We start from the raw sequence: 14,161 nt of genomic DNA on the forward strand, positions 1-14,161 counted from the left end.
CTGTATGCTGGATATTCTTCATGTGCTAATTACACATCAGAACATGCACCTGACCCACATTTCTGCTGGCCTAGAAGATGTTGTTACATTCACGTATGTAATGTTGCAACTAAATCAGGCCTGAAAACAATGCTAAAGCTTAGATAACTGAGATAACCAAACTCAATGGTTTTCAACCTTTTTGTCCTACATTGTCCGCAACAATATTCAAAGGTCGATTGCACTTTATTTTAGAGTATGTGCTCTTATGTGTACTTACAGTGTACTTGCCTAAGAAAGTACTGGGTAATATGCTATAAGGTTAGGTTCAGGGTTAGTATCTAGTTATTATGCAGTTATAGTAATTACCATAATAAGTACATAGTATGTTCATGGGGAACAGGACTGTAAAATTAAGTTCTACCTAAAGGTCCCAAAATATTTCAGTTGTTCGTGATTTACTGGATAAGGATTTAGGATAAGCATTTTTTTATTTTTTTTACTTAAAAATGTCTACCTGATAAAATAGCTTGGCATAGCTAAAAAATTGTAAATTAATTATGATAATGATATAGATAGATTTTATTAATTTACATTACTTTTTTATAGATAAAATGTTATAAACCACATTTAAATATAAATAAAAATGAATTACAAATAAATATATCTAGTGGGAACACTGCTTCTTTAAAGAAAAAAAAAATTGTCGAGGGGTTGAATTAAAATGACATATCTTAACTTTTAAACTTTTAGCAGTTTTCCCTTAAATTATTGCTTGTTTTGTCTTATTTTCAAATTATATTGAGGACTCCTATTGGGTCCTGGGCCCCTGGTTAAGAACCACTGTTCTAACTAGTATCAGACTCATGTTCTTATTTTGCTCATTGAGAAGAATATTGTCTAACATTTTGAATCTTCTAGTTTTAAAGTCACAATGAAATCCAAATTTTCTTGTTTTTAATGGAATATTGCAGTAGTTCTTATGATTTATCCATCCACATCGTTTTTTAATTCATGTGCCCTCATAATATTTTAATAAAAAATGACTTACATCATCCACCCATCAGAAATCTCTTCTCTTCTGATGACGTTTTCGGCGCGAGAGCGGGGCCACAACGATCCAATCAATTCCCACCCTACATTTTTTCTTGTTCCACAAGCCAACTTCTGTTTCATGATGAATTTCAGGTTTGTTGTCCAGTATGTTGCATTTAAGTTGCAACTTTCCAGTCTTGATATCAAGTATAAATGAATGCAAAGCAGTCTGAAGTTAGAACTTTAGCCTGAAAAAATTTAAAATATCACCATGTTGTGTTTCTCATGATGAGCAGTTCCCCACCACAAACCAGCTACCTGTAAAGTAAAAACATCAAAAAACGTTGAATAAGCTTATTCACAGAATGAATAAGCTTTGACACTGATCATAAAACGCAGTTTTGCTGCCCTCCACAGGACACACAGGAAGTGTGCGCAAGGCAGGAAGAGAGGCCCGCTGATGTTCAGATGCACAACACACACATAAAATGATTCAAGTAATGTGCAAATGTAAAAAACAAAAAAATAAAAGCTAAACCTTTAAATTTTTGTTAAAAAAACTGTTTAATTGAGGTTGAATAAAATTCTTACAAATGTGACTTAACAGACCAGAAGTCATACAGAATTGAGTTTGTATGTCATTAAAATTAATTCCCGCTCTTAACCTCTAACGTAATACACTAACAAAACAATACAAAGGGGCAAAACACCTTTTCAAATTTTAGGTACAAAAATATCAGACACATCACATTTTCTGTTTTCAGTCTCAAAGTTGGCACGTTGTGCACTATCGGGGAGGGAATCCACGATGTGGGCCACCACGGCCTCTGAATCCACCTCGCTCTCCACGGAAGTTTGGCCGGTTTCTCTCTCGACCTCGATCCCCTCGTCCCGCAGAAGGACCGCCCCGTCCTCCTCGTGGTGCTCCCCCACCTCTCTCTGCCATAGATTTAGGAGGTGGGGATTTGGGTCGGAGTCTCTCAATTTCTTCAGTACAACCAGACAAGTAAGAGCTGGGCTCACTGAAGTGGGTGGCGTAAGCTTCTGCATTGAAGTTGCTATTGGTCAAGGTAGGGCCCACAGTCAGCCAACCTGAAAAAAAAAATGCATGACAGATCAGAATAAACGTACACTACCATTCAAAGGTTTGTGGTCAGCAAGATTTTTTTTTACTTTTATTCAACAATGATACATTAAAATCGATCAAAAGTGGCAGTAAAGACATTTATAATTTTACAGAAGATTCCTATTTTAAACAAACTGTTCTTTTCATTAAAGAACCTTAAAACACAAAAATATTAAGCAGCACAACTGTTTTCAATTATAATAATAAAAATTCTCTCTCTCGAGAAAAAAAAAAGGATTTCTGAAGGATCCTGTGATACTGAAAACTGGAGCTTTGTCATCACAGCAATAAATTACATTTTAAAACATATTCAAATAGAAAACAGTCATTTTAAATTGAAATATTTCTCAACATTACTGTTTTTAATATATTTTTGATCAAATAAATGCAGCCTTGGTGACCTCTTTCAAAAACATTTAAAAAAAAATCTTACTAACCTCAAACTTTTAACAGTAGTTTACAATATAATATAATATAATATAATATAATATAATATAATATAATATAATATAATATAATATAATATAATATAATATAATATATACTTGTCATACTGTATTGTCACTTTTTAACTTGTGCTTAAATTCTACTTTTGTATTCCTGAGAAAATAGCATACAGGAACGATCTGAGGGTGAGTAAAAAATGACAGAATTTTTTCTAATATCTAACCTGGCCTGATGGTGCTGTCCCTGCCAAACAGGTGCAGCCGTCGACGGCCCAAGCAGAAATGTTCAATGATGTGGAAAATCTCCACTGGCTTCTCAATATTGCCCATCTCTGGCTCCTCTGTAATGATCAGGTCAATATCCACATTAGCATGAATGAAATCGCCATCTGTGCTGCGTCTAACTGTGCCTTTGATACCCATCAGACAGTGTTCCTGAGTGCACACACAAAGAGAGAGAAAAAATAAAAGCATTTCTAACTAGAAACAACTGTTAGTGCCAACAATGTTGCTCTAACCAATCAGGACAGTCTCTCTTACCTTAGTTCTCTGGAACACTGCTTTAGGGTCCAGTGTTTTGGTCTTGCCAGGGTTGTTTTTGTTGGTCTTGATCCAACAAATGTCTTCACATCGCCTGAAGCCCCATTTCCTCAAACACTGAGAGAGAAGAGAGAAAGATGTTAAAAATGTAGCTTGCAAGACTCACAGACTGTAATGCAGCATATTTGTTTGTGGGCAGGTTATGTAGTAATGCATGTCATTTACATCATCATGCAGCATTTAAATCAGTAAAATTGGCTGAATATTACTTCACGTCAAAACAGATCTCACATTAAACACTTTCTTGAGATCACAGATATATCACATTTTCAGTTAAGCTAAGAAAAAAAAGTTTTCTTGTCACGTCATAAAATTAAGGTTAAAATTAAGTCACGTTGACTTTTTAACAATGTCTTTAGTAACTTTCTGGACCTTCAAAGTGGTTAAATTGCTGTCTATGGATGAGTCATATACCTCTCAGATTTCATCAAAAATATCTTAATTTGTGTTCAGAAGATGAACGAAGGTCTTACGGGTGTGGAACGACATGAGGGTGAGTAATTAACAGAATTTTCATTTTTGGGTGAACTAACCCTTTAAGGCAGGTGATATGTGCAACAAACGGAAATATGCTACACTGTGTGTGATTGTGAGATTTGTACCATGTCGGCCGAGATCAAGGCCTTCTCCTGAGCCACACCACAGGAATACAAAAGAGCGAATAGATGAGATTTCCTCTATGTCCAGCTTCATGATCTATAATTTTTTTTTAAAATATAAAAAATAAAATATAATAAAAATGTATAACTTAATATCAAATTATTTTCCAATGCTCACATGTGGTTGAATTTGAGAGACATTTGCAATAACTCACATCATCCCAGGTCCAAAAGCGCTCGTTGGCAATGATGCCGGACTCTCTGTAATACTCCTCTAATGGAGGCTCTATCAGAATCACATCAAACTTACACTTCAAATCTCTCAGATCAAACGAGTCTGGATCTGCCTGCAGATACCTGATGCACAAAAGACATTCATATATGCATATATACATGAAAATGAGACATACAATGGGATCCAAAAGTGTCCTAATGAAACATTTCAGTGTGGTCTCAAACTTTAGGACCCCTTTTTCTTATAGATAAATGAAGAATATACAAGTGAAATTTAGTAAAAAGGCCAATTAAACATCTATTCTATTTTGCATTGACTGACAACAGGCTTTCTCACATGGGTGGGGTGTTGGTGGCAGCAATGAGCTCATCTTTTAGTCGGATGAGCTCTCTTTGTTTGGGGTACTCCTCAAACCTGTCAGCCAAACCTACAGCACAATATACAATAGGTTAACTTAACACGATCTCACAGCTGGGCATGAGAGAGGGAGAAAAGGGTAAAAAAATAAATAAATAAAAATAGAAAGAGATCGGACCATTTACCTCCATCTCGGATAAAGTTCTGAGGTCTATGACCGGTGTCCACAAAGTGTTGGCAGTAATCATTGTGGGGATTTAAACTCTGAGTGCCCTGTAAAACAGAAAGTGGTGATATCTTGATCTTTATAATAAAAAAAACAAATCGCAATAACTTCATTATTGTTAAAGTTGGCATAAAAAGAAGTTGCGATAGTGTTTTCTTCCCTATTGTAATGTAATGTAATGTGTATATATATATGTATATATAAAAATATCTGAGTGAAACAGCTTCTGGAACACGAAAAAATGTAGGACGGGACTTCATTTTGTCCTTCTGTAATTGATTGGATTGTAGTTTTCACAAATGGGAGGAGAAGTTATTTTGATTAAAGATTACGGAGGCACAAAAACTGTCAGAACTGTGTGAAGACTGACTGACCAAAGTATTAAAAAATGTGTCCTAGCAAATGTAAAAAACTGTAAATACCACAATTTCCCATAAAAAAATAGGAATCGTAAATTTTGATTTCACGGTGATCACCAACATAATGTAAGATTTTTGCACATATTCACATCATACTAGCATGTAATTGTTATGTAAATCATATATTATTGTGTTTAAATCTACCTTTAGGAAAGTGCTGGAGTCTTTGTACACCTCTTCATACGGCCCGCTCTCCTCCTGCTGCTGGGGCTCAACATCTTCCTGTAACACCATACAGCAGATCCAGAATCAGTTACTTACAGCCCTGACCTGATCTAATCTAAACAGAATTTAGGAATTACAGCTGATTCCTGATCAGTGCTCACTCACCCTCTGCTCCTCCACATCCTCCTCTGGTTCTTCACCCTCATTCATACACTTTCTTTTTCCACCAGGAACTGATGTGTCAAACGATGCCCTACAGTAAACACAACACAGACCAAAGGGTGACTGTCTGACCCTGATCATTATTGTCACTGTTTTGACTTGGCTTAGTGTGAAAAACAATCAAACAAGCATATTTCTCTACCTGCACGTCTCTCTGGTCTCTTCGATCTCTTTTTGTTCATCTTTACTATTGAGAACAGCACCGATGCTATCGGGACTCTCTGCCCCGAGCTGCAAAACGAATCATTAACATTAACAAAGCTATCTATATCGATTCATAAGCATTAAGTATGACACAATTAGTTTGCCAATACTCGCTAACACTGCATTTCTGCAGCAAGCTAAAAAGTTGCATTTCTTCACCTGTTGTGCAAGAAGCTGTCGTCTTAGCTTCTGCCTTTCACGTATTTCTTGCAGCCGGCTGTTCATGTCAGTAATATTTTGCAGGAAATAATCTTCTCATACAATTATTTGATGAAAACAAAAGAACGGCAAAAATTCATTGAAAACCTCAACGTGAGAAGCAGTCGCACGTATTTTACATCATCAGACGCATACTATGACGTCAGTAAACGGCTCACTTTCTTTTGAAGTTAAAACATTGCGTATTATTAGTTTATTAAGATTTGTTAAATTTTCTGCTTAATAATATTATTACGGTGGGAATATTTTTCATTCTTAAATGTAGTTTTTTTTTTAAAATCCCCATTTTCCTACATTTTTTGTAATCTAGCGCTTAGCTAATATGACTTTATTTTAATTCACTTGTTTTATCGATGTATATTATACAGAGGCTTCTAACCTCCAACACGTTGTTTCAGAATGCTATTTTTTATATACTTTATTATGTCTTTCAATTCAAGCACGTTTAATACAATTTTATACCAATAAACATCTCCTTTAAAGGCATAATATTTTTTTACCAATACTTATTCCTCATTTTTCATTCTACTTTCTCTTCCTTTCACTTTTTCTTTTTCTTTTGTGATAATACCCATCACCAACACAAAAAATAAATAAATAAATAAATAATAATTAGAGACATAGCCAATACATACATAATTAAACACTTTTACACACACACACACACACACACACACACACACACACACACACACACACACACACACACATATATATATATATATATATATATATTTATTTATTTATTTATATAAATCAAGAAATATATACACACACAAATAAAAAATGAGGTATTCACATATTCATTTCAAAATCTTGTAATGACATAATTCCTAATAAGTAATTCAAATAGGATTATTTAAAAATCAATTAATAGTAATATTAAATAAGTAAATAAAAAAGAAATAATAATAATAATAATAATAATAGTAATAGTAATAAGTCAGTTAAAGGGAGGCAGAGTTATACAATAATTAAAACATGCATTCCTTTATTTTTTATGATATATAGGCCTACTTTAATTTTAAAGGTGCCCAAATCTTTTCAAAATGTATACTTTTGTTCTTAATTTCATATGTTATCCTCTCCATAGAAAGTAAATCTAACCAGTCACTTAAAACTGGAGATTCAACCTTCTCCAAAACTTTGTTATTAAAGGCTGTAATTCTCAGTATTCTAAATAGATATAACTCATCTTTAATAAGGTCCTATACCCAAAACTATATGTTGTATCTTTATTATATTTGATTTCTTAAAACTTTCTTCTATTACCTGAAATACTTCTGTCCATTTTTTATTGTTTTACAAGTATTAATTAAATGTGTTTAATGAGCTTTAAGTTTTATTTATTTTTATTTATTTTTTTGATGCCATTTCTGAATGTTTGTAATGTCTATTTATTTTACCCTAATTCTGTTATTTTTATTTGATTTTGTTAATGTTAGGCTACTATTTTATGATTTCAATTTGAAATATAAATATTTTGTTACATAATAAAGGTCTTTACTGTCACTTATTTTGATCAATTTAATATAGGTTCTTGCTGAATAAAAAATATTTATTTATTCTTTGGTATGTAGCCTATCATGCTCTAAGCGATCCTGGGTGGATGTAACTTCCTGTTGACTTTTGAAGTGTTGTCAAACAAAACTAGCTAGACCCTCCCCCCTCCTCCTCCTCCTCCTCCTCCTCCCCCTCCCCTCCCCTCCCCTCCCCTCCGTGCTTCCTGAAACAGTCATGCATTTAAAATCATTCTTGTCGGTTATTGGCAGGAGCATGTTTATTATGATTCGTGGTCCAGGCTGCACCAGTTTGTTTTTATTGCCCTTTTCGGAGCTTGTGGCGACTACAGAGACCGCGTTTTTTTACAGTCTGTTCAGGGGACAGGCAGCTAGCGGATAGTGAGGAGATGTTTGCTGTAGCCTATGTGACAAAAATGTTTTGGCCTAAAACCACCTAAAACGCGTGGCATCACTTAGAGAACCTTTAAGCAGCAAAAACGGGTTTCAAAATTGATGATAATAAGATCCACAAATCAGCAGAAAGATTTCTAAAGGATCATGTGACACTGAAGACTGGAGTAATGGCTTTTCCATTTTAGGAATAGCCTAAATTAGCTACATTTTAAAACACATTAAAACAGAAAACATTCTTTTAAATTGTATGTAGGCCTTTCAACGGTTTTAGCCTAATCTAGAGCACTGACTATATTTGGTTATATTTTATTGACACAAGAGGGCAGACATGAACTTCGTCTCGTCTGTTGGTGATCGCTATCAGCCCTGAATGCTTGAACACAAGATTTCACCCCGGAGAGAGTGATGGCCAGACCAGTCACTTATAATGCCCGCACAGACTCGTTTAAGTTCAGATTCTGGGAGGATCGGCGCGCGTACCTTAATCGTGGAGCATCTCCCAGAAGCCTGTGTGCTGGCGTGACTGTTTTGTAGTGACTATTTTGAACAATTCATTTGCCGGTTATCCTGCACCTTGACACTCTTTAATGAAGGACATCATTATTGATTTATTTCTTTTTTTTAAAACTTCAAATCTCTGGTGACTCAATCATCAATATATGCATGAGTCATTATAAGCCCCGGGCTTCCTTTTTTATTGATCAGCGCCTGACTCTGACTGAGCTGCTCCGATAACAGCCGAAACACAAGATGAGACTACTCAAGGACCATGTCTCCATATAGACTGGAGAGGAACTGTTATTGTTTTTATGGTTATGGTGACAGTGACAGACAGGTTGATCGTGATGGATGTGAGATGTCGGTTTCTCTTCACCCTCTGCACGCTGCTGCTCACCGCCGGTAGTAACGGCTCTCCGTTCACCGACTGTATTCAAAGCAAAGGGAAAGCGGGCTTTTACGAGGGATTTATAGACGCAACCGAATCAGGCGTGAAATGCATGAACTGGAACGACGTGCCCGGTGTTATAGAGCGATATCCGGGGAAAGGTCTTGGAGATCACAGCTTCTGTCGGAACCCGGACGGGAGAATTCGGCCGTGGTGTTTCTTCCCAAACAGCCGAGGACGCATTGACTGGGGGTACTGCGACTGCAAGCAAGGTAGCTATATATAGGCTACATGAAATAAAATTATTTAATTTGGAAGAACAGCCTATTTTATATTAACTCGTGCGAGGGAAAACTGCGCGTCAAGTATGTTTCATTTTCTCAGACAAAAGAGGTACCTCCACGCGCCTCTAGTCGTTCAAGATTTCTTATGAATAGTTTAATGTTCATACTTAAATGTTTTGCTAAACTTATGATTGACAGTTAAAAATTAGTCAGGTCAAGAAAACATTGCAATGCACGCAAGCAAGCTAAGACATGTCCAAACTTCAATGCATCCACGCGTGGGAAAGGTATGCGCGCCTCAGGTAGCACCTATGAGAACAAAGCAGCCACTCTCATCCGGCGCACGAGGTCATTTTTTCATTTGGGTCTTACTTTGAGGCAACTATCAATCTCAAACAGAAATTTCGCAATTTAAGTTATTTCTTTTGCAGCAGAAGCTGTAGAAATGAGTAATTATGCACGAGCGCGTCTCTTGAGGTGCCAGCAGAGCTTTCGCTTTGCTGACGGGCTCGAGTCGCTCGCTCCCGTTTTTGGTTATTTCTGGAGCGCGAGATTTGGAGTCAATGCGCTGCTAAGAAGTCAGTACAGTTTAATTTGGCAATCACCATTTGAAAGTTTGACAACGTGAGAGAATAAATAGCACTGGGACGTAAATAAAGTAGCCTACGTACGGAAAAATCGGGGCAATAAAGTATTCACATTTTAAGGTAAGCTTGTTTATCAATTTGTAAGTCAATTTGTGTATAATTAAAAAATAAATAAATTCTTGGCTACAAACATTTCCACTTTTCTCTGGAAAAGAATGTTAATGGATCACACGTTGACCTTTTGTGACAACATGTCCCAATGTTGTGGGATAAGCAACCTTCCACAACAACTTACCAGGAACAATGAACTATATTGTGATATATTTATTGAAATATATATATATATATATATATATATATATATATATATATATATATATATATATATATATATACACATTCCTGTCCTAACAAAAACTGACCATGGTAACCACATATTATATATATAATGGTCTCTGAACACTTTAGTATAGGGAACACATATAAACTATTAAATACGACATATCTCTCAATAAACACCCATTTTACTGTTTATTAATAGTTAGTAAGTTAGTTGTTAAGTTTAGGTATTAAGGTATTATATGGACATGCAGAATAAGGCATTAATATGTGCTTAATAAGTACTAATAAATAGCCAATATTCTAGTAATATGCATGCTAATAAGCAACTAGTTAAAAAAAATCCTAAAATAAAGTGTTACATTTTTTTTTATCAAAATTTTTTTGAATATTCCTAGAAAATGTATGCACGGTCACAAATAATCTGATGATGTAATCAACGGGGGTCTAAAATAGGCCTTGGAAATAAAACTTGGAGAAGAACTTGGCCCAAAATGCGGAAACGATCGTGCTTGACTTGATACTTGACTTATTTAGCTGGACTTGTCAATAGTTAAAGTTATAGTTTAACCAAAAATTAAAATTTCATCAGTATTTACTCACTCTAACATCATTCCAAATGTTTTTTTAACTTCAAAAAGAGCAATTTAATAATAATAAAAAAAAAAAATTAGATTAATTGAAAATAACCATCCCTAACCCGGAGATACTAACTGGATGCCATACTCTGACTCTAATGGTCTCTGATTTGTAATGAAATTTTTGGTAACACTTTAGTATAGGGAACACATATAAACTATTAAATACGACATATCTCTCAATAAACACCCATTTTACTGTTTATTAATAGTTAGTAAGTTAGTTGTTAAGTTTAGGTATTAAGGTATTATATGGTCATGCAGAATAAGGCATTAATATGTGCTTAATAAGTACTAATAAATAGCCAATATTCTAGTAATATGCATGCTAATAAGCAACTAGTTAAAAAAATCCTAAAATAAAGTGTTACATTTTTTTTTATCAAAATTTTTTTTGAATATTCCTAGAAAATGTATGCACGGTCACAAATAATCTGATGATGTAATCAACGGGGGTCTAAAATAGGCCTTGGAAATAAAACTTGGAGAAGAGGTCTAAAATTTTTGGTTGAGTTCCTCCATAATCTTTTCATGTTTATTATTTGTGACATTTGTTTACAACCTTTTCAGTATTAATTAAAAATCACTTTGCATGTGAACAGCTTATCAGTGTATTCAATGGGAACCGGATGAGTTTATTTAAATATTTTGATATTCTATTAGTTTACATTTCCAGCACATCAGCCGCCTCACATTTTCCAAACATTCTGTGAGAGTTTTGACACACTGAAATGTTTGAAGAACATGTGCTGCCATCATGTGTGGTTGTCCAATGTGTGTGATTTATACTGCTCTGAATGCAACAGCTGGGCAGCACATACTGTAAACACACACACACACACACACACACACACACACACACACACACACACACACACACACACACACCCCTTAATACACCTTAATAGCACACCTGAATACACCTTAAATTATATGTTAAATTAAAAATACCAATTATTGTACTGTTTGCACTAGTTTACTGTAATTTGATAACCAGTATCTCTGAATTACCAAGTTAATTCATATCTAAAACTTAAAGATATACCTACAGACTGTACATGTGGCTAAAAGAGCTATTTTTAGTTCTCAACTACAAATTAATATACTGTAAACCTGTCAATATTTAAGTCCAGTTAGAATGCAGAGATGTATTTTAATAGTAAATAAATGGCTTTTCTCATCTGCACTGACTAGTTTTATAATAGACCATTTTGTACTGTTGTACTCAATAGCTTACATTGTTTTCATGACATACATTATAGCTGTGAGCAATTTGCAGGATCACATGCACAAACACACATTTATTATAGAACTGACAAGTGAAACTCATGTGGAGGTTAAGCATTCTTCTGTCATCACATAAAGCAAGTCGTGGATTAATGTTTTCGTGCAACGTAACTGTGGGAACATTTGTAATGCGCACATTTATCAAAATTACGGAGACCAGCGGAACCAATTGTTTGCAGAACATTCATTTTTATCACCTGCCTGAGCAGTGAAGGTCAACAACACTTTCAATTTTAACTCACTTTTTTTATGTGCATTTGCAGGCTCTTTGCGACTGCAGGGAGGCAGATCCAAGTTGGATGGTACGATAGAAGTGTATCTGAACGGTGTGTGGGGAACCATCTGCAGTAATGACTGGGATGACCGAGATGCCGCTGTGGTGTGTCGACAGCTGGGACAGGGGTAACACATACACACATATATACAGTATGTACAACATACTGTCATACCACTTGTACTATTTTTGCAGTATGTATGCTGTGTGCAATAACTGAATGACTTACTATATTTATAAAAAAATATGCAATATATCACAGAACATATGTGCAATGCATTAGACTTGACTTGCATTTCTTGTGTGATGAATGACAAAGTATTATAGCAAACACTTACTGTCATATTTCTAATAAGTGTCGATCACAAATAATTATATTGTTTTATATTATATTATATTATATTAACATTTTAGTATCTATGACACTACAACATTTTATCAATATTGCTTTGTCCCGTCTGGCCCAAAATGCGGAAACGATCGTGCTTGACTTGATACTTGACTTATTTAGCTGGACTTGTCAAGAGTTAAAGTTATAGTTTAACCAAAAATTAAAATTTCATCATTATTTACTCACTCTAACGTCATTCCAAATGTTTTTTTTTTTTTAACTTCAAAAAAGAGCAATTTAATAAAAAAAAAAATAGATTAATGGAAAATAACCATCCCTGACCCTGAGATACTAACTGGATGCCATATTCTGACTTAAACATGCAATGTGGTGAGGTCATGTGACAACAATGTATCATACTACTAGGGTTACTTGACTTATGGAACAGAGTGTTAATTTACTTTTTACCAAAACCTAAACACAAACAATACAGTCCATGTACTGCTGAAATATTCAGCATATGTTATGTCTGTCCACGGCGGACTTCACGGTGGTAAGGTAAAGCATGTGGTTGTATTTAGTTTTTGAATCCTCATTGTCAGTGCCGCCACAACTGGGCCTGTCAAAGAGATAGTTACTGTGTTCCGACGACCATATGCTGCCCGTTCGTTTATTACCTAACCACAAAACACCTTTGTAAGGTTGTGCATGGAATCCTTTGGTATTTGACCCCAGGGGGTCAAAGGTCAAAGGTCAATCTTTCACCTTTAAACACAGCATATGCTTAGTGAGTTGTCAAGCAGTGAATATATGCGTGCGGGTGTTTTAAAAGATCGCTGATTTCCCCAGAGTGTTCTAATCTCAATCGCAAACACACCCATGTGGTTTGTGTCTATCACACTCACACACTTCTATCTGAGAGCGTTTGTCTGAGGTCATTACTGAGCGTGCTCAGGGAGAGGTGATCGCAGGGTCTCGTGTATCACATGACACAACAATGACAGTTATAAGTCTGACAAAAAGTATTATTTTGCTATTAAAACATAAACGGATACATACACATGTGCGGACCTGTCATCTTTTGACCTCCGGAGCTTAGAGCCCATTTGTCATTTGTGAATAATTTATTGGGTGTCTCAGCTTTGATAGATGAACATACTTGAATTATTTAAAAGCTAGAGAGACAGATAGACTTCACAGAATTTGATTTATGTTTTCTATCTGTCTGTCTACCGCAGGGGTTCTCAAGGGGCCTTTTAGGGGCCTTTTTGGTCCATGCCCCACCTATGTAGAAGAGGTTCATAGGCAGTAAATAACGTTCTTAAGAATAAAAACACATTTCAATATTCTGCCAATTTAATTATCATTGACTCATTGTATCACACACATTTTTTTCTGTCTTCAGCAGCACAGTTTTAAGATGTTTTTTTAAGTAGTTCAGCTTTGAGAAAGTGCTCAATTCTCAGTGCTCAATTCTGTTGCTTGCTAATTAGTATAATAATACATAAATTATACTAAGATTCTAATGTTATACATTATTAGTCAAAGGTTTAGATTTAGTAAGACTTAAAAAAAACCCCACACTCAACAAGGGTGCATTAAATTTTGTCAGCGATAGATGCTATTTAAACTAAGTGAAAATAGCAATATATTCTATTTACACTAAGTGAAAATAGCAGCATTTTCTTAGCGATATGCTTTTTACACTAGTTGAAAATAACGATAGATTCTATTTACACCATGTAAAAGTATCAGTACTTTGCAATAAGAGTAAATAGTAATTAGGT

General features: G+C 35.0%; 2 protein-coding genes across 2 annotated transcripts in view; one reads left to right on the forward strand and one right to left on the reverse strand.

Annotated features, from left to right (window-relative positions):
• Window positions 1-1,559: 1,559 nt before the first annotated feature.
• Window positions 1,560-5,982, reverse strand: mettl14 (methyltransferase 14, N6-adenosine-methyltransferase subun). Its single transcript, XM_048197582.1, has 11 exons — window positions 5,773-5,982; window positions 5,552-5,640; window positions 5,353-5,440; window positions 5,167-5,244; window positions 4,563-4,650; window positions 4,357-4,447; window positions 4,001-4,142; window positions 3,760-3,882; window positions 3,127-3,243; window positions 2,811-3,021; window positions 1,560-2,106 (listed from the first exon to the last, which is right to left on the reverse strand). The coding sequence occupies exons 1-11, from the start codon at window positions 5,836-5,838 to the stop codon at window positions 1,802-1,804; spliced, it is 1,398 nt and encodes a 465-aa protein (XP_048053539.1). The 5' UTR covers window positions 5,839-5,982; the 3' UTR covers window positions 1,560-1,801.
• Window positions 5,983-7,698: 1,716 nt separating this feature from the next.
• prss12 (serine protease 12) overlaps window positions 7,699-14,161 on the forward strand; it is a 42,705-nt gene continuing 36,242 nt past the window's right edge. Inside the window, 2 exon segments of the mRNA XM_048197583.1 lie at window positions 7,699-8,906; window positions 12,033-12,171. Coding sequence (XP_048053540.1) covers window positions 8,558-8,906; window positions 12,033-12,171 — 488 coding nt within the window. The 5' untranslated portion in view covers window positions 7,699-8,557.

Source organism: Megalobrama amblycephala, linkage group LG7 (assembly GCF_018812025.1).
Source record: "Megalobrama amblycephala isolate DHTTF-2021 linkage group LG7, ASM1881202v1, whole genome shotgun sequence".
Taxonomy (NCBI): domain Eukaryota; kingdom Metazoa; phylum Chordata; class Actinopteri; order Cypriniformes; family Xenocyprididae; genus Megalobrama; species Megalobrama amblycephala.

Bases quoted from the DNA above. Each gene is read 5' to 3' on its own strand.
- mettl14 (XM_048197582.1), bottom strand. From the start codon at position 5,838: ATGAACAGCCGGCTGCAAGAAATACGTGAAAGGCAGAAGCTAAGACGA. The intron at 5,245-5,352 runs GTGAGTGAGCAC...ATGGTGTTACAG, and splicing joins AGGATGTGGAGGAGCAGAGG to GAAGATGTTGAGCCCCAGCA. The intron at 4,143-4,356 runs GTGAGAAAGCCT...TTTGTGCATCAG, and splicing joins GCCACCAACACCCCACCCAT to GTATCTGCAGGCAGATCCAG.